The sequence below is a fragment of the Anguilla rostrata genome, chromosome 8 (assembly GCF_018555375.3).
Source record: "Anguilla rostrata isolate EN2019 chromosome 8, ASM1855537v3, whole genome shotgun sequence".
In the NCBI taxonomy this organism is placed as follows: domain Eukaryota; kingdom Metazoa; phylum Chordata; class Actinopteri; order Anguilliformes; family Anguillidae; genus Anguilla; species Anguilla rostrata.
Genome location: NC_057940.1, coordinates 17,703,679 through 17,722,897, shown reverse-complemented (window position 1 = coordinate 17,722,897; position 19,219 = coordinate 17,703,679). Strand labels below are relative to the sequence as shown.

The 19,219-nt window shown below is 41.9% G+C and overlaps 2 protein-coding genes across 4 annotated transcripts; one reads left to right on the top strand and one right to left on the bottom strand.

The window, feature by feature from the left end:
* Positions 1-2,542: 2,542 nt before the first annotated feature.
* Positions 2,543-7,942, bottom strand: LOC135260999 (high-affinity choline transporter 1-like). The gene is made up of 8 exons (XM_064346809.1): positions 7,619-7,942; positions 7,270-7,383; positions 6,524-6,679; positions 5,683-5,831; positions 5,324-5,467; positions 3,993-4,146; positions 3,597-3,814; positions 2,543-3,485 (listed from the first exon to the last, which is right to left on the bottom strand). Exons 1-8 carry the CDS (start codon positions 7,917-7,919, stop codon positions 2,964-2,966), a joined length of 1,758 nt encoding a protein of 585 aa, XP_064202879.1. The 5' UTR covers positions 7,920-7,942; the 3' UTR covers positions 2,543-2,963.
* Positions 7,943-11,214: 3,272 nt separating this feature from the next.
* LOC135260997 (transmembrane 9 superfamily member 1-like) lies at positions 11,215-18,337 on the top strand. 3 transcript variants are annotated; one of them, XM_064346805.1, is made up of 9 exons: positions 11,215-11,362; positions 12,070-12,284; positions 12,413-12,544; positions 12,783-12,905; positions 13,913-14,253; positions 14,357-14,511; positions 15,382-15,567; positions 16,313-16,586; positions 17,080-18,337. In XM_064346805.1, exons 2-9 carry the CDS (start codon positions 12,078-12,080, stop codon positions 17,471-17,473), a joined length of 1,812 nt encoding a protein of 603 aa, XP_064202875.1. In that variant the 5' UTR covers positions 11,215-11,362; positions 12,070-12,077; the 3' UTR covers positions 17,474-18,337. The 3 variants fall into 3 exon arrangements, with proteins under 3 accessions (XP_064202875.1, XP_064202877.1, XP_064202876.1); XM_064346807.1 differs by lacking the exon at positions 11,215-11,362 and adding an exon at positions 11,394-11,516; XM_064346806.1 differs by lacking the exon at positions 11,215-11,362 and adding an exon at positions 11,596-11,615.
* The last annotated feature ends 882 nt before the right edge of the window (positions 18,338-19,219 follow it).

Sequence of the window (19,219 nt, the reverse complement as noted above, 5' to 3'; positions counted from 1 at the left end):
CTTGATTGTCAACAAGAGTTATTCAGCTTCAAAAAGTGTCTACAGCCACTCCTGTCAGAAGAAAGTCGGCAGCAGTTCTGTCTGCATTTAGGCCTATTTGTGGGGGGTTAAGTGAGAAAATGAGGCAGGGTGGAGCAGCTATGACCTGCTGAACTCGCATTTCAACTCCTGATGCATTGTGATGACATTCTACCTTTACTGGCTACACAGATGAATGACAAAACACCATGACTGGTTGCATAATGTATGCATTTAAACTCTAAAGCCTAAGCTCTAGCACATCACAAAAGCATTTTGTACACAAGGAACCCAATCATTAGTAACCATAGATAAGCATGTATAAATTCTGAGATGCACGTCTTAACATTCCAGAATTTGAGAATGGCGTACATATGAAAAGGAGGCTGAGAGGGTGCAAATTCAGGGGCAGGGGTGTGGGTGAAAGGGTGCGTTTGGGACTAAGCTGTGGTTTGTCCCATTTTCTCTCTGCTCTTCCCTGTTTGTGCCCCAGGGGCTTTCTTAAAAAACAGGATTTAGGAGTTTGCAGGAAACCCTTTTAGAAATGTTGGCATTTATTAAATTTGACAGAATGAAAAGTTGCTTCAAAATAGACTAGTTAGCCAATTTTATCTTAAATCCCTCTTTTCAGAAACTACCCCCTTGGAGGAATGCGGTTTATGATCCTCAAAACAAGTGAATCGGGATTTTTTTTGTTTTTGTTTTATAGAAGCCCAAGTATAGATCTGAAGCCCTTAATAGATTATATGCACAAACCACAGTGAGATGAGAACAAAGAGAAGGACGAGGGAGAGCACAGAACAGCAACAGTTCCCTGTTTTTTCCTTATGTTAGCCGTTCTAGGCCTTGCCAAGCACTGGGATTTTGAACTTTTAACAAATACATTGAGTTTTTAAACGCCAAATAAACCAAACTAATAAAGCACGTCAAAAGGGCTGTACAACGAGCATTAAAATGTTTCACTACTATTTTGTAACTTACCCTACAACAGAAATGATTTCGAAGACAGTCCATGCTGTCTCTCGTCTCAGTCGGAAAATGTTACCAGTAATTCAATCTGTAGCAGTGTTAAAATGTGCAGTCCTTATAGAATTAGAATGCGTGTCCTTTCTTTTCAGGTCACAGTGTCTGATTATGACAGTGTATCTGTTAGACGAAGAAATGCCTTATGATGAATAATGGTAAGTGAAGAGCCAATAACCACAGATCCCTAATAAATTACATATCCCTTATGTAAGGGATAAGCCCCAACGAGGCGGTCAGCTATCGGGAAATAATGACGAAGAACCATTGCAGCTGACAGCCTCAAAGGGGATTATCCAGTTTATTACACTGCTAAATACATTATACAACGGTTACCAACAATGATTATATATTGTTCACTTCTGCCTTTATTGACTTAAGAATTTTAATATTCTTCCATGGCGTTGTTAAGCAGAACTCTGGTTCTTGCACCGTAGTTAGGCAAAAACCTCAGGTCGTTAATTCTGCGACTACATGAAAACAATGATTCTATCAGGAAAAATAGTTCATTCTCCGTAATGCAATTAGCACCAATTTTGGTTATTTTTGTCATTACATTTATGGCGAGAAAACTGCCACAAATGCCCCTGTCTTCCTTTTTAACATGGTCACACAGTGGACATAATGTAGGCCTATTTCTTGTCCCTCTCAATCGGGTTAGAATGCAAAATGACGTTAGTTCCCCGTCATTCACGCTATACAAATTCAGTTGGGTTTTAAGCCAAGATCGTCTCACAGCATGGCTGCCTATTTTCGGGAGAATTGGCTAGTCTAACGGGTATTGGAGCACGATACGTGGAAAGTTAACGGACTCTTTGTCATACATTTGTATAAAATTTAATAACTGACGTCAATGGCATAATGGATGAACACAGAACAGCGCTATATCGACAGCCGAAAGACGACTCTTTTTTCTTTACTCAGCGGCATTCATTTCCTCTACGGCATCTGATTGAACCTCGCACCTCTTGTAAAACATCGTCAGTTTTCGCTTCGCTATTTTAAATCAGACATAATATACTATAGCTACCATGAATCATACACTAATAACGTTTAGATTTACTAGGCACCATCACGTATGACAACAGATTGACTGATGGTCGAATTAACAGCGGCGGAAGTTATTTAATTTAATGAATGCACACCCTTGGACCAATCTATTCGAGCAGGTCTTTTAACGCTGTATCGCAATCTATTTTTTACAGTCTCTGATCGCAATGCAAAAATGGAAAGCTTACTGAAATTCTGAAAATGCAGGAAAATAAACTACTCCCTTCAAGAAAAGGCTATATCCTATTAGCAATATTTTGTTGGGGGTTTCACGGCACTTCATTCTATTCTATGCCTTTTTTTTTTGTTTTCTGCACATCAAGAGGCCTACTCAGAAACTTCCCCCTACAAAGTGGGGAACTTGGCAGTCGGTAGGTCGTACTATTTTGTTAAATGAGTAGCCTATTACTTTCACTACAGAATACGATTTACAACATGTTCTTTTTACTACAAGATAGCGATAGCGGCTACAAGTGTGGTCAGGAAGACAAAAAAAAAAAAAACCAACTAAAGCGGTTGATTTGTTTATTACAGAGTTACATTACAGAGTTATATTATTACATTAATAAGCAATATCTTTTGTCACCATTGCATTGGCAGTTCAGACAGCCAGTAATAAATAATTTATTACGTACAGTAATTGAAGACAACTCAATAAAATAAAATAGAGAGTAACCATGTTTCTGTGCATTTTTAAAGTAGGTTTTCATACTAAGAGAAATTTCTATCATATTAATCACTATTCAGCTATCAAATAATTATTCAATCAAAATGTATTTATTATGTGAATGTCCCCAATTAAACAGCCAAAAAGTTCTGAACAATGTATCCTCTTCTGACCCTAAGAAAATGATTTTGATTTAACATGGAATCTAACAAGTTGTGTCAAGTAGTAGATCTGAAGCTGCAGGTTTGTCAACATTAGATTTGGCATCAGCACCACTGGGTGCACTATGGGTTCTGACCTGGAGTATGTCCCATCTCTTCAGCAGGAAGCCTTTTTCAAACAACATAGATGTCACATAGGAAATCAGGATGTTAGCACAGAAGGACACTAGTACTGACAGGGTTCGACAGGGAAAGTGCTGGACATAGACCTCGTTGATTAGCCTACAACCGGGGAAGTGGATGGCAGGGGGCAAGTGCAGCAGAGGTTCCCCGCTCAGCACTCTCAGCGTCACTCCCAGGATGTAACCCCCCACAGCACCGTAACCGTTGGAGACAGGAAAGAAGAGAACGCAGATGAGCTGAGGCAAGACCAGGGTGTACATCACATCAGTAGCCAAGGCCCAGAAGGTCAGAACATTGTTCCCTAAGAAGGCCAGCCCCATTCCTACCAGCCCAGCCACTGTCACTGAGATCTTGACCACCCACTGCAGCTCTCTGTCAGAAGCCTGAAGCAGAAACACAACAAAAACAAAAAATGTTTCTTTGTGTGTTACAAGGATAGACATTAGTTTTAGGCTAAATTTGCTTTTCTTGTGGTTTTGTACAGATCAACTCACCTGTTTTCTAATTAAGGTCTTGTAGATGTTATTGGTAAATAAGGAAGCAGAGGCCAGGAGACAAGAGTCCATGGATGACATCACTGCTGCCGCTATCGCCCCAGTCCCCAAGATGGAGATATAGTTGGGAGTGAGGTGCTGCAGAGCTATTGGGAGAATTTTAGTAGCTTCACCACGGTCATAGGGGGATGGAGAACCATAACTGGTCATGTTCCAGTCTGGAAAAAGGAGACTGTATTAACCACAGTAATCCATATCCCTCCATACACACATGTGCATGTACACATGCTCATATTCCATACATATGCACACACATACACACACAAAGCTGGAGCTGTTTAATCAACATATAAAGATTGGGTTGGTAAAGAGGCAGAGAGCGGAAGTTCTTCTGACCTGTTGATGCAGCTACCGCCCCAAGAAGGACTGAAGGAATGCCAAGGATAAAACTAAATCCTGCTGCAGCAAAACATATGACCTGGGCCTCTTTGGATGATGCTGCTGACAGAATTCTCTGATGCATAGCTTGAGAAGCCAGACCTCCTAGACTCTGAGAAAGAAAGAAACATGTAAAATTAACCTCCGTACGTAAACGTTCAACAGTAAGATGGTGCTATCAATTAAAACAGCACACACAATATAACATAATGGGGGGTGACAGTCTGTTTAAGCCCCTGCTTACCTACAGGACATGATTCAACCCTTACATAATGATTATTATACCATATCGGACCTGTGTTTTGTAGTTGCTCCAGTGACCTTCAGTATGCACTTAGTGGGCCTCATTCACAAAACATTTGCATGATCACATTTGATCATAAACTGCATGTAAGAACATTTCCAAGAACATATTGGCATTCATCATGTTTTTCTTATCTGTATTTGTTCGTGGCTGCTTGCTTATGCAAATCACATGAACGGGATTGCACATAAAATTTACTGTCAGCATTCATCATCTCATACACCTGGAATATGCACAAAAACAAAGGTCTGCACATGTGTCATGAATCTCATATTGTTTTTTAAGAACAAAAGTAAGAATAATTTAAGAAAAGTTTCGTGAATAAGGCCCATTGTTCGTCTCTTTGGATAAAAGAATCTGCCAAATAAATGTAAAGTATTGTAATTTTGTTCAGGAGAAATAGAATGATTCAGGTTCCACTGGTTTGTCTGTTTCATCGTCTACAATAAAGGTATTTGCATCAGCATGGGTTTGGACTGTGTAATAGGGTTCATCTATAAAATAATTTGGTACTGTACAAAGCACCATTTCTTTTTTTTCTTTTAAAAAAAAAATTGAACCGACAGTCTGCACTCCTTTTTTATTGGGGGTGTTATATTGATTGGATTACAATGTGGAAACTGGTACGACATGGATTCAAACCGCTGGCCATATTGGGCTATTTGTAGATGGGCTGACAGTGGGCCACCTTACACATTGCACCCGCTGTCTCCGCCAGGACTACCTTTTAACTCAAATGTTGCTGCTCAGAGCACTTTCATTCGCTACATGCTATACAAACATAATTGAGGCACTTCAACCAGCATAGGTATTCTTCAGGAAAACTATCATCCCCATTGAAAAGCCCTCTGGATATATTGTTTCATATTTATTTATAACTTGCCTGTTGAGACCATCCTTTTATCAAATACTGTTGATTTTTACAAATTCTATTCTTTGGCAATTGGCATACATGCAATTTGTTTGTTGAGCCATCTGCACATACCAGAACCAGGAATTCATCTATCCACAGCCCCACATCCTCTGGCTCCAGTGTTCCCACCCAAGGAGCTTGAAAGGTCCCATTGAAAGCTGTGAGCGTGATGTCAGTGGACGCTGGATTCAGCATCAGGAATGGAACACACGTCCACTATTACACACAAAACAAAAACCAGATGTTTTTTTTTTTTTTGCTTTCGTGAGCATATAAAATTATGCAAATATGACAGATAAGAACAGTAGTAGTAGACAAGCTCAGTCTATGGGCTCAGACTATATACAATACAATTTCCAGCCTGCATTCCAAATTAGCTAAAGCTAATGCCATTTTGTCTGGTAAATATTTCTTGAAAGGGTGCACCTTACCAAACTAAGAAGGATGAAGGTTAGCTGTATGACATCAGTGTACGCCACAGAGAACATTCCCCCGAGAAGCGTATAGATTATTGCCACAGCAGCTGAGATGCATATTGAGTAGAAAGATGATATATCCAGAATGATGCTCATGGTTCCTCCTGGAAAACAACCCATGAGAATCACACAAAGGCTAATTCCTTTAAATCCATCCTTTCAACAGTTGGCATTACACTCACACGTTTTCATAAGTTTCAAAGGGTGTGTATTGTGGTGGTAGTGTGCTGGGGGAAGTGCTGGAGAAAGACCCACTGGGATTTTGACTGTTCTGACTCTGGGACCTCTGAGCTCAGGATAACCACCTCTTTGTGATGTGAATATTTTAATATGTACTAGAGGCAAAGTGAGGATTAAGTGAAATATGTTTTCTGAACCCAGCTCTTATGGTGTGTTTATGGAGCTACAACATATTCATATTATTCAAATAAAAGCTTTGAGAACCATCAGTTTGGAGAGTTGGACCATCGTTCAGCCAGGGACGGTACAGCAGGATAAGAAGAGGAAAGGATTTACTGTTTAGTGATGTTAAGATAGCTTTTAAATCTGTGTGCTTACATGAGGTCTGAAGATACAGAAGTTAATGTTGGTAAATTAGTGAGTCTGTGGTCATGGTTGTTTCTGTGAGAAAATGTAACTTGGTTATTAAAATAAAAAAACACTGTAAAATACAGCAGAAATGACCGCCCTTCAGAACCAGAGATACCTTACCAAGATCTCTTAGTATCAGGTTTGTCTTTACCTCAGCTCCTCATGGTACATCTACCACACGTCAACCGTCAGTGCTGGAACTTGCCTAAACTTGCCATGATACATGCGACAAACAGCACTTCAGCAATTGCTGCAGGAATCAGCAGAGTGCAGGTCACAGCATCCCCATATTTCAGCTGGAAGGGATCCATCATAGTTACATATTTCTTATCCCTCATGTGCTTGGCAAAGAAAATACCAGCTGGAGAAAAGGAGAGAGAGGTCCAGGTGTACCAAATGAAGGGGTTTCACACCCACAAAAATCACCAGAAAACAAATATTAGCATGTAAGTGCATTTAATAAGCAGACACAATGGTATTCTGCCTGTATTAGTGAATAAACTAAATAAGTTCCCTACACTTATACGGAAATATTTATTTAAAATATTTGAAATAAAATTGCAGTTTATTAGTATTTTAATTAGGAGAAAAGGAACAAAATCAATCATTTTTAAAATTCGTTCTAACCGGTTTAGGAACCTTATGTTGTGGACGGAACAAAAAAAAAAGAAACCTTAAAATTCAGATTCTGCATAGAGCCAACAGATAGAAAAAAAATTCAGTTTTCAAGCCCTGTTACTACCATTACCACCACTACCACTACCACTACTACTAATAATAATAATTTTCAGTTTTTTTCAGTTATTTTTATTATACTTTTTATTATAATTTTTATTTTTATTTATTTTTATTATACATTTTTATGTTTTTTCAGTCACTTGAAATTTTGATTATGATTTTATACATGGAGTGCCGGAGGGCACTTTGTGAGCCAAAACAAAACACACTTACCAACAACAAAGTTAGTTACGTATTCCAAAGGCATTAGAGTCCAAACCAAGCCTTTTGTAGGGTTGTAGGCAGTTGCAGCAGTGCCAAGAATATAGCCTCCTCCAACCCACGTAGCTGAAACCACAAAATCAAATAACAGCACTGTGGAGCAAACATTCTTAATTGTATTGTTCATTATTCACATAACACATTGAGAAATATGACACTGCATCAGCACTTTTAAAACCACCACTGAGCACCATTTACACTGAAGTCCTAAAATTCTGTTATGTACAGTACCTGCAATTTTCATAGTATTTTTAGATTCTATGTTCATCTGTTCATCATAGGAGACAGTCAGCACACTCACCCGTCATTGTGAATATTCCCACAAAGATATTTATATTTCGACCAGCGACCAGGGCGACTTCTGTCCCTGTCCCAGTGCATTTCTTCTCCTCTTGCTTGGACTTCCGAGATGCCCATATTCCTGTTGCCAGAATGATCATGTAAAACACAGCTACAGCTATCAGCCCTGGGATGTTTGCAGCCATTGTTTTCCTCTTCTGCAGTGATGTGGGTGCCAAAGTTTTGGCTGGCAGGTAGTAAGTTACAAATGGGTTATCCTGGAAAAAATTTTGTATTGAAATACATAGCCAACTTCCGAACATATCTCCCACAACGCTGACTTTATGTTCAGTTTTCAACTGTTTAGTTTTTGCTCTTTTGTGCACAAGCATGCAATTTCCAATCATTTCATCAATCAGCACTGTTTTTGTTGTTGCCGGTGGCGAGAGATACCATATTTTCTGTGTGTTTTAGAATAAGTTCATTTGAGCTACGTCAAATCCCCAGCTGATAACAGGCTACACTCGTACACAGGTTTTCCCACACCAAAGATCAGGATCTGGGCTGATCAATGAAAATGTAAAAACCGGTATCAACTTCATTAAACCAGATGACAACTTTGGGGTCGTGGGACCTGGGGTGATTGTCATCACAGGTAGCATTAAAATTAAATGAAAATTAAATTAACTCACCCTAGTCCCGTTCAAGAAGTCTATACGTTGGATGAACTGAAAAAATGAACAAACTCAGAGGCTCAAACCACAATCCATTCTCTAAGAAACTCAATAAAGTTGGCAGAAAACCAAGAGGCAGAGTCATGTAAATTATCCACCCCAAAAACCTTGTCAAAATAGGATGTTCTTCTTTCCCAGGTAAGCCGTTAGCATAGCTAGTCGTGACTTGTGATAGCATAGCATCCTATTTAATATTGGTAAAGGAGAGCTGTGTGAATCTTATGGCAGTGAGCTGATAGTTTTTACCACCACTATTACAGGTTATAGTTAGCAAAACACTGAATTCCATTTGATATCTGTAAGTCAAGATGCAGAGGAAAATCTCGTCATTCTTTAAAAAAAAAAAAAACGACAGAAAGCTCCAGCCCTGTCCTCAGTCAGGAGGTTTATAGTGCAAGATGTAGGTTATCTTTATATATAGTGATAGGCTATTTTTCCTTCATGGAAATGTATGCAGATTTAATTGTGTGGAGGTGTGGTTACAGGTTATATGTACTTAGTACTTAGGCTAGTGGTGATTATGGATCTTTCAAGGAGACTGAGCAGTTTGGAAAACAGGTTACTACTGCTCAGTCTGAGCTTTTATATATGGAGCAAACACTGCTATGTGATGTCAGCACAGCCTCATCTGTACTCATGCTGCTTCCTATGCAACATAGCTCAGGAGGTAAGACCGATTGTCTGGCAGTCGGAGGGTTGCCGGTTCAAACCCCGCCCTGGGCGTGTCGAAGTGTCCTTCAGCAAAACCCCTAACCCCTAACTGCTCTGGCGAATGAGAGGCATCAATTGTAAAGCACTTTGGATAAAAGCGCTATATAAATGCATTCCATTTACCATATGCATTGTGTTTGAAAATACAACTATTACCATGTTGGCAGGTTCCTTTCATCTGTGGCTTTGTTATCTATGTTCTCTAAATTAATTTGCATTGTGGATATAGTTTTTTATGCAAATTTATGCCCCTTAAAATTTTTGGGTGAAGCAGACAAGATTTAGCTCTTTTTAAAGGAAAGTGGCAGCAGTGTAGAAGCTAGTGTAAAAGTGAGTGAATAAATGAGTGTCATTTTCAATAACCATAACAGCACAAATAATTGAAATGAAAATCTCCAAATAAATATACAGTATTTACCCTAATATAAAGTGGGAGATTACTGAGCTGCAAAAACTTATTTAGTGACATAATATAAAATAAAATAATCCCCCCAAAGTCTTTGAATATATATGTCAAACTGCAGAAAATTGTGTCATTATATTCTTTTTTTTTCTGGGGACGGACCCCCATGACCCCCGCTCTAATTGTGTCCCCCCCCCCAGAATTTTGGCTTACATGACACCCCTGATCGAAACTTATCTTCTTTGAAACTTTAAACTGTGCGCAGATTGAAGTTCTGTGCACAGTGAAATGTCTAGTCTCTAACCCATTATGCAAGCTTATTTGCTTACTAATAATTGCATACAAATGTAAATATAGCTTTTGCAACCGTATAATCCTTCCCGGAACTAATTTGTATTCCTGAAATCCATTGGCTATCATTTCACTTACTAGCTTCACATAGTATTTTCTTAAATTCATGACTACAGATGAGTTTTGTTTGTCTCCCACAGGGCACAAGACCGAATGCAGAAGGGATCAAAATAGGTTGACATGTTTTGGCATAAACGCACTAGGTTAGCTATATTTACCACTAATTTGCCTATGTTTCGCCCTGATATAGCCCGTCTATGTCCTAGCCGGTTCAAAAACTGTCACAATTCAACCAAATCTAGCTGGTCTTTCACCAAATGACTGTATTATGTCATACCATTTAGGCATTTGGTTAATCGATTTCAATGTGAAAGTTTTCTAGCCGGCTAGGATATAGTCAGGCCATATGCAAGTAGAACCTGAGCTGAATTATGGTTGAATTCAGCTAACCTAGTCCTTTATGTAAAAACATGTAAACCTAAATTTCCATCAATTTAGTGTACATTCCATCTATATTCAGGCTTGTACTTACTGGGCAACCTTCTTTAAAAGCTTGAGCAAATGACTGCTTTAAGGACTGTCTTCTTATTTCAAAGCTGTTCATGGACATTTAACTAAGTAGGTGTTTATAACTTAACCTTAAACTTTTTAACCCTGCCTTAATCAGCACCATAGCCTCATTTGAAACATAATTTAAGAGCAAATTAAATATAGCTATTCTCATTTTTTAAATTTATGTTGGCCTGATTATTTTTCATATGTGATTACTGGTTGTCATCATCAGCACCATCATCATGCTAAGACAGAAATACTACAACTAATAACATTTTAAAGATGTTAGGTTAGGGTATTAGTAGCAATATCATAATGAGAAAGTAGTCAAAATAATATGGTGGAATCAGCATAATAGCATCTTAATTTAAGAGCCACATATGCCGCTTTATTCATCACCATGAACAATGAGCACAAAAAAATTAGTAATATTAATATATCAAAATATCAATGTAATCAAAACAATAATGACGGTAGATTCATGTTATCCTATGCCAAGGTTTAATTTTCTACACATTCTGATACAGCGGTTCTTTGCAGGCAACTCTCAGTTCAAGCCTTCAGCATTGATGAGTCAATCACAGCCCAAAAATCCATGCGCTGGTGTGTCAGTAAGAAGTTGAGCGCATTGTGACGTAAAACCATGCGGACCAGATCGGAATTAAAAATTATTATATCTTCTCCTGAGGTTTAGAGCTTAAACGTATTGTTCAAATAATTTAATTTGGTCAAGGTAAATTCGAAGTTTTGAACGTACTTCAATGGGTAGTAAATTTGCCTTTTGGAACCAGAGCTCTACTAAACTGCAATACCGCGACTAACCACTGGAGTTAATGAACTTCACGGAGAATGCAATCCCTAAACCCCTAGTGTCCTGCACAAGAAGCATCATAACTCCGCCCAACCCGGAAGTGTCTGTGAAAATGTGCAGTGCTCGATGACGTGTACATCTAGCCGTCCAGAAGTCGCCTGAAATCCTACGCTTTTCAGATCTGAAGCACATTCGGATTTGAAGGTAAATAAATGCGTTTATTACATGCCGACAGTGACACATAGTACCGAAATACATGTATTAAAGCCTGGGAACGCGCAGGACGAGAGCGTGCTGTAGAAGAGAGTGAAATGGGGCCTGGGAGCCTGTGTCTGGCGAGCAAAACCGACCTTCTTAGGTGCAGCTCTAAGTTACTGTAGTCGCTGTTATCACTATGCTATGAGATGTTGTTGTTTACCCGGTACAACAAACTGTGGATATTTCAGTACTGATCTATGTGAGAGGCCAGCTCGGTACTTTGTCAGTATTAACGGTTGACAAGATAATTAACGTTAATTAAAGTGCGAATTATATTCAGCAAACGAATGGTCTGCAATTTGGTCGTGTTACCCGCAAAACCTGTCATACTGCATTCTCACCACTCACTGCCGAACTTTTTTCGAACTTGTTTGATTGTGTGCAGTTTCATTTACGTTTCAAAATCATTATAATACAGTTCGCGTATACATTTATCAATTTATTAGAATTGATGATCCAAACGCATGGGCGCTAAATAATCCGGCAAAGCAAATATCGCGGTCACTGTATGTTCATCATTTCGTCATTTAAAAGAATTTAATGCCTGTCCTCGGATTGTATAGCTATTTTTATTTGAAGTAGCTAAGTTATTGATCGTTGCCTGGCAGCATGTTTATTTCCCTGTAAATATTCTTCCTGTATTTGATTGACAGAGATTGTCATGAGGCAGGAAGCCCCCATGCAGAGGTGCTCTGGTGGTGTACTGTGGGTATGGGCCTTGGCTGTGGCTGTACTGCCCTGGACTGAAGGAGCAGTGAACTACAAGCTGGGGGATAAAGTGACGTTGTATGTGAACAAGGTTGGACCGTACCATAATCCACAGGAGACCTATCACTACTACACCTTACCTGTCTGCAGGCCAAAAGAGGTTAGTGAGCTGGGTGTAGTTTGAATGTGCTTTTGTGCAAGATGGGGTTTTTTTCTTCCTGTCTCTGAACCTGAATGTGGTTTGGTTTCTGACAGAATATTGTGACCATGTTCCCGTGTGTCCTGTAGGTACGGCACAAGGCCCTGAGTCTGGGAGAGGTACTGGATGGAGACAGGATGGCGGAGTCGCTGTATGATATTCGCTTCCGGGAGAACACAGAGAGGAAGACTCTCTGCCAGCTGACTCTGACTGAAGCCGAGGTGCAGCCCAGACTCTGTGGGGGTGGGGGTGGGTTAGAGAGACTTAACACTTCAGCTACTGTATTGCTAACTCACACTTTAGCTGCTGCTAACACTAGGTGCTCAGAAAGAAATGTTTTATTTTGTGCAAGTTTGGGTTGATACACTTATGAAAAAGTTTCATTCGTTTGAAGTGAAGAAATAAAGGAGAATCTGTCTGTCTGTTTTGGTTTTGACTTTGTCATTCTCTTGCTTGCAGGTGGAACAGTTACGGGAAGCCATAGAGGAACTCTATTATTTTGAGTTTGTTCTGGATGATATTCCGATCTGGGGTTTTGTGGGATACATGGAGGAGAGTGGCTTTCTACCCCACAGTCACAAGGTATCTGTCTGCATGTCTGTTTGCCTGTCTGTCTGTGTTAGATCAGTGAAATCCGCTGCTCCCTTGGTGAACTGCAGAATGGCTGGTTTTCTGTTTTCACCATAAACATCAAAAATTCAGACTCAAGACACCACAGTGAATGTTTGGCTTAGGGTATGGTAGGCAACTGCTTTCATGTACATGAGGTGCTCAATACAACATAATGCACTTTTGTAAGTCACTTTGGCTAAAACTCTCTGCTAAATTACTGAATTCTTGAGTACAGTACAGATTACATTTCATTTGGCAGACACTTTTGTCCAAAGCAACATACAAAAAGTGCATACCAAAGGTCATTGGAAAAACAGGTCAGATATATACAGTTCTTATAAAGTCACAGCTATCCATAGTCATGAACATCAAGTGTAGTTCACACAGTAGAGCTAGAAGTAAGCTAGAAATAAGGCATGATGCAATAAAAGACACAAAAGAACTGCAAGATCAAGATACAAGTGCAACAGGAAAGTGCTAGAAGATCAAGATACAAGTGTTACATGAAAGTGCACCTGATTGGGTATAGCCTGGCAGAGGAGTAACTATGGTGGAAAATGGGCAGTGACTGAGCAGTTCGTAGAAGAATGGGGAGTTTGTTCCACCACTGGGGACCTAGGGTGGAGAAGCTCTGCAGTCGAGCGAAAACCATCCTCACTGAGGGCAGGCAGTGCAAGCTGTCCTGCTGCAGCAGAGCAGAGCGGTTGGACTGGCGTGTGGTGCTGAATTATGTCCTGTAGGTAGGAAGAGGCTGTACTGTTGGCTGCAGTGTAAGCCATAGTCAGGACTTTGAACTTGTAAATTGTAATGAAAACCTGCATACCCTTCAGCTCTCCAAAGTTACTTGTGTTTAAATAGCAAAAATATCAGATTATAGGTTATATCGCCATTAGCACATACACACACACGCACACAGAAATCTTCCTCTGCATATTTATGTGATCCCTGACCCCCTTTGTTCTTCTCTCTCGATTCAGGTGGGGCTGTGGACTCACCTGGACTTCAACATCGAGTATAACGGCAAGTCTGTGATCTTCGCTAACGTGTCAGTGAAAGACGTGAAGCCCGTGCCCCTGGAGGGGGGTGGAGGGGCGGGTCCTGGGGCAGGGCTGTCGCTGACCCACTCTTACAGCGTGCGCTGGTTTGAGAGCCACCTGTCCTACGAGCGGCGGGCAGAGCGGCAGCAGGACCACTCCTTCTTCCCCAAAACCCTGGAGATCCACTGGCTGTCCATCATCAACTCCCTGGTGCTGGTGGTGCTGCTGCTGGGCTTCGTCATCATCATCCTCATGAGGGTGCTGAAGAACGACTTCGCAAGGTGATGGGTCAGAGGGCGGGGCAGTGATGGGGGTGGATGAACGAGGGGCTGGGATTCGTGGTTGGACGGCTCATATTTACACGGGTATCACTCCCGCCTGCAGGTACAACGTGGAAGAGGACAGGGGGTGTGATGACCTGGACCAGGGGGATAACGGCTGGAAGATCATCCACACCGATGTCTTTCGGTTCCCCCCCTACAGGAGCCTGCTGTGTGCTATTCTGGGTGTGGGCGCTCAGTTCCTCACTCTGGCCACAGGTAAGCACCACACTACACATGTACCACAGCACAGGCAGCTTTCACACAGGTAAGCACTGCACAGGCAGCTTCCACACTGGTAAGCACGGCACAGGCAAACACTGCACAGGCAAGGTCCACACATGTAAGCACCGCACAGGCGAACACTGTATAGGGAAGTTTCATCCAGGTATGCACTGCACAGGCAGCTTACACACAGGTAAGTACTACACAGGTAAACACTGCACAGGCAAGCACCGCATTGCACAGGTATGTACCTTTCACATTTTGTTTGCTGCTAGTTTTCACACTGAAGAAGGCAACATGCCGAAACGTTTGTGCATGAATCTGCATTAAAGAAAACTAATAAAAAATAAATTATGAAATTTTTTTGAAGCTTTGTAGCCAATTCTTTTGATTGCGAACCAATTTCTTTTCAATTGACAATATTTCTTTGGTTTCTACGCACCAAACAAATTAAAACGGGTGAGCGCGGTGATTTCTCTTGTTATGAACTGCTCCTAGTTTTCAGAAATTTAGTGTGGGGAATGCAGTCTGCAGGGAAGAGTTCATGTAAATTGAATCTTCTTTCTCAGTTAATTTGCTTCCCTGTAATACTGTACATATGATTACTGTACTATTATTAAGTTGTCTACTGTCCAGTGACTGGGAAAAGAGTGGACATTTGTCCCACTGTCTCCTCAAGACACCCAAATAAAAACTTTAAGCGTGGTGCCTGTTTATAAGCGATGAAGAAGGGGCTTCCTCACAGGTCACAGTGCTGATCTCGCTCCTCATGGCTCTGAAAGACGATGTCCATCCATCAGAAATTGTACCGCTTTCTATTGTAATTGACTTCTTACCGCTCTCTCCTTCCTTTGGTTACCATAGCGATCATCATCATGGCGTTGCTCGGTATGTTTAAAGTGCATCGCCATGGTGCCATAAACTCTGCGGCCATCGTGTTGTATGCGCTGACCAGCTGTGTGTCGGGGTACTGCTCCTGCCACTTCTACACCCAAATCCATGGCCAGCGCTGGGTCTGGAACATCATCCTCACTTCCTCTCTCTTCTCAGGTACCTGTATGTGTGTGTGTGTGTGTGTGTGTGTGTGTGTGTGTTTGTGTGCGTGTGTATCTATATGAATGTATATATACAGTGAGTGTCTATGCTTGGGACATAGACATATTTGTTCTTGATTTAGCTCTGTACTCCACAGTTTTAGATTTGTAATCAAACAATTCACATGTGGTTAAAATCGTTAAAGCACTGTAATAGAAGTGCTGTAATTACTACATCATGAAACCATAGTGTATAAAAATACCCTTAAATAATAGCTGAGCATGGGCACTTTAACCACATGTGAATTGTTCGAAGACAAATCTAAAATCTGGAGTACAGAGCCAAATCAAGGGGGGGAAAAAATCTGTCTTTGTCTCAAACATTATGTGTCTCAAACATTAGCTCACTGTGTGTGTCTATTTTATTTGATTTTATTTGATTTTATTTGATTTGTGCCCACCCACATTTAAGCATGTGTGGCATTATTATTCGTTGGGTGGTTCTGTGCGATAATAAAATCCATGGAAAGTATTTTCTCAGCCAGACATCTTCATATGCATGCTTTTTATTTCCACACTAAACTGTCCTTGTTTCATTTCAAGTACTTAGAGTTTTATCCTGACATGACTAAAGTTGTTCCTACTTCCTGGTAAATATAGTTATGAAATGGTGTGTATGTGGTGCAGTACAGTTTGTTGAGAGCAGTCAGCCTTTAAGTTTCGGCGGTTGGCCCTCTCCGTGCCCTGTCCTCTCTGTGCAGGGCCCCTCTTCCTCACCTGGAGTGTGGTGAACTCTGTGCACTGGTGGAGCGGGTCGACCCAGGCGCTGCCCGTGTCCACGGTGCTGCTGCTGCTGGCTGTGTGGGGGCTGGTGGGCTTCCCCCTCACCGTCATCGGGGGTATCGTGGGCAAGAACAAGGCGGGCACCTTCCAGGCGCCCTGCCGCACCCGCAACATTGCCCGGCAGATCCCCTCGCAGCCCTGGTACAAGCACACCATCGTGCACATGGCCATCGGAGGCTTCCTGCCCTTCAGGTTTGTGGAGTGGTGGCATATTGTCAGTAACTCTCTGTCTCTCAGTGCAGTGTCAGTAACTCTCTGTCTGTCGGTGCAGTGTCAATAACTCTCTCTGTCTCTCAGTGCAGTGTCAGTAACTCTCTCTGTCTCTCAGTGCAGTGTCAGTAATTCTCTCTGTCTCTCAGTGTGCAGTGTCAATAACTCTCTCTGTCTCTCGGTACAGTGTCAGTAACTCTCTCTGTCTCTCAGTGCAGTGTCAGTAACTCTCTCTGTCTCTCAGTGCAGTGTCAGTAATCCCTTCTCTTTTCTGTCAGTGCAGTGTCAGTAACTCTCTCTGTCTCTCAGTGCAGTGCCAGTAACTCTCTCTCTGTCTCTCAGTGCAGTGTCAGTAATCCCTTCTCTCATCTGTCAGTGCAGTGTCAGTAACTCTCTCTCTGTCTCTCAGTGCAGTGTCAGTAACTCTCTCTCTGTCTCTCAGTGCAGTGTCAGTAACTCTTTCTCTGTCTCTCAGTGCCATCTCGGTGGAGCTGTACTACATCTTTGCCACGGTGTGGGGCAGGGAGCACTACACGCTGTACGGCATCCTGCTCTGCGTCTTCGCCATCCTGCTGTCGGTGGGCGCCTGCATCTCGGTGGCGCTCACCTACTTCCTGCTGTCGGGGGAGGACTACCGCTGGTGGTGGCGCAGCGTGCTGAGCACGGGCTCCACCGGCATCTTCATCTTCATCTACTCCGTCTTCTACTACAACAACCGCTCCAGCATGAGCGGGCTAGTGCAGAGCGTGGAGTTCTTTGGCTACACGATGCTCACCGCCTTCGTCTTCTCCCTCATGCTGGGCACCGTGTCCTTCTGCGCCTCCCTGGCCTTCATCCGCTACATCTACCGCAGCCTCAAGATGGACTGAGGAGGTGGGGCGGGGCGGGGCCAGGGGACAGGGGACAGGGGGCGGGGCTGACTGCTACTGCGTGTACCACAGCCTTAAGGGTTTGACTGAGGGAAGGTGAAGGGGTGGGGGTGGGGGTGGGGGTGAACCGCTGTTGGAACTGGAGATTGCGGCAGGCTGGCAGTGAGCCTTTGGGCGAAATGTCTGGCTGACCTTCTGCATCGCTGGTTCCTTGAGAAGCAGCCCACGGTCAGCGGCATCTCCGGACTGCATTTGAGCATCAGCTCATTCACATAGCAACCTCAGATCAGTTTCTCACGGAACTACTTCCTCAGAAAATGCTGGCGGTCTTTGCTGTATATTCTAAGATCACAGGTGCATCGTTGGAGACTTATTTCTTAATTACAATCAGAGTGAATATATATTTTATTCTTAATACAAGACAGGATTGCAGAATTAGTGTTGATAGTGTGGAAGAACCAGAAAACTAAAATGGCATACTTGTCAGTTGTGGTTGCTGGCACTTATTTTCCAGCTGTTATTTAGATGGTGAAATGCTGAGGAAAGGGAAATTGGTGACAGGAGTGCTGGAATTTATTGTACTGTATACATCTGAAGACATGGTGGGGAGAAAAAAAAACAGAATTTCTTCTATTAGTAGTGAAAGGTGCAAGGTGTGTGTGTGTGTGCACATGTGTGAGTGCATGCGTTCTTGTGTGAGTATTTGTGCATGTGTGGGTGTGTGTGTGAGTGTGTGTACCTGCCTGTGTGGGTGTGTCTGTGGGTGAGTATGGACTGGCTGTGCAATCATTCTCCATTTACTGTAATTTCATTTCATATGTAAATATCTTTTCAATAAAATCTCTTTTTATTAAAACAGAGAAATTGTACTTTGCTAATGTAAATCTATAGCTGCCTGTGCACAGACATCATTGAGTAGGTCTGCCAGTCGCTGGCACCTAACTGCAATTTTCACTGACAGTGCTGTCGTCTTCTAGAAGGGAGTTTTTTCCTCTTGATTCCTGCCAATATCATGTTCAAGACCATCATAGGGACATTCTGTTGTATTTTTTTGTGTTGATGGTGACAAAAATATCACCAAATGGTTTGCAAGTTCAGCAGAGTAAATGGTAACTATAAAATGGTACCTCTCAGATGGTTTACAAACACTGTAGATCTGAGTCTCAAACACCTGTGACATTGGTTTTTATCTGTGCCTCTGTGGAGGTGTGGTCAGGAGGACAAAAAAAGATCTGCTCCTTTCTTGATTTCTGTGAGTTTATATTGTACCAACAGGTTGATTTAGAAGTTGATTTAAAAGATCTTCCTTCTCTTGCTTAGCCTTGTAGACCAGACAAGAGTGTGGTAAGTAATGCTGCGATCTGCTAGGTACCGGAGGTAATTATTGTTGGAGTTATATTTAGACTGGCCAGCAGATGGCAGCAGTTTGCCACTGGACATGGAGATGCCGCTACATTACATTACAGGCATTTAGCAGACGCTCTTATCCAGGGCGACTTACACAACTTTTTTACATAGCATTTTACATTGAGTCCATTTATACAGCTGGATATATACTGGAGCAATTTCAGTTAAGTACCTTGCTCAAGGGTACAACGGCAGTGTTCTACCCGGGAATCGAACCTGTGACCTTTCGGTTACAAACAATACTGCACAGCGTGAAGCTGGCTGTCACTCTAAGGTGGGGGATAATTTCTATATCTGGGGATACTTGGTACCTGTGGTTATTTCTCTGTGATATCGCTC

Bases quoted from the DNA above. Each gene is read 5' to 3' on its own strand.
- LOC135260999 (XM_064346809.1), bottom strand. From the start codon at position 7,919: ATGTTCGGAAGTTGGCTATGTATTTCAATACAAAATTTTTTCCAGGAT. The intron at 7,384-7,618 runs GTGAGTGTGCTG...TTGTGGTTTCAG, and splicing joins GGGAATATTCACAATGACGG to CTACGTGGGTTGGAGGAGGC. The intron at 5,468-5,682 runs GTAAGGTGCACC...TGTGTGTAATAG, and splicing joins CCTTCATCCTTCTTAGTTTG to TGGACGTGTGTTCCATTCCT.
- LOC135260997 (XM_064346805.1), top strand. From the start codon at position 12,078: ATGAGGCAGGAAGCCCCCATGCAGAGGTGCTCTGGTGGTGTACTGTGG. The intron at 12,545-12,782 runs GTGCAGCCCAGA...TCTTGCTTGCAG, and splicing joins TGACTCTGACTGAAGCCGAG to GTGGAACAGTTACGGGAAGC. The intron at 12,906-13,912 runs GTATCTGTCTGC...CTCTCGATTCAG, and splicing joins TTCTACCCCACAGTCACAAG to GTGGGGCTGTGGACTCACCT.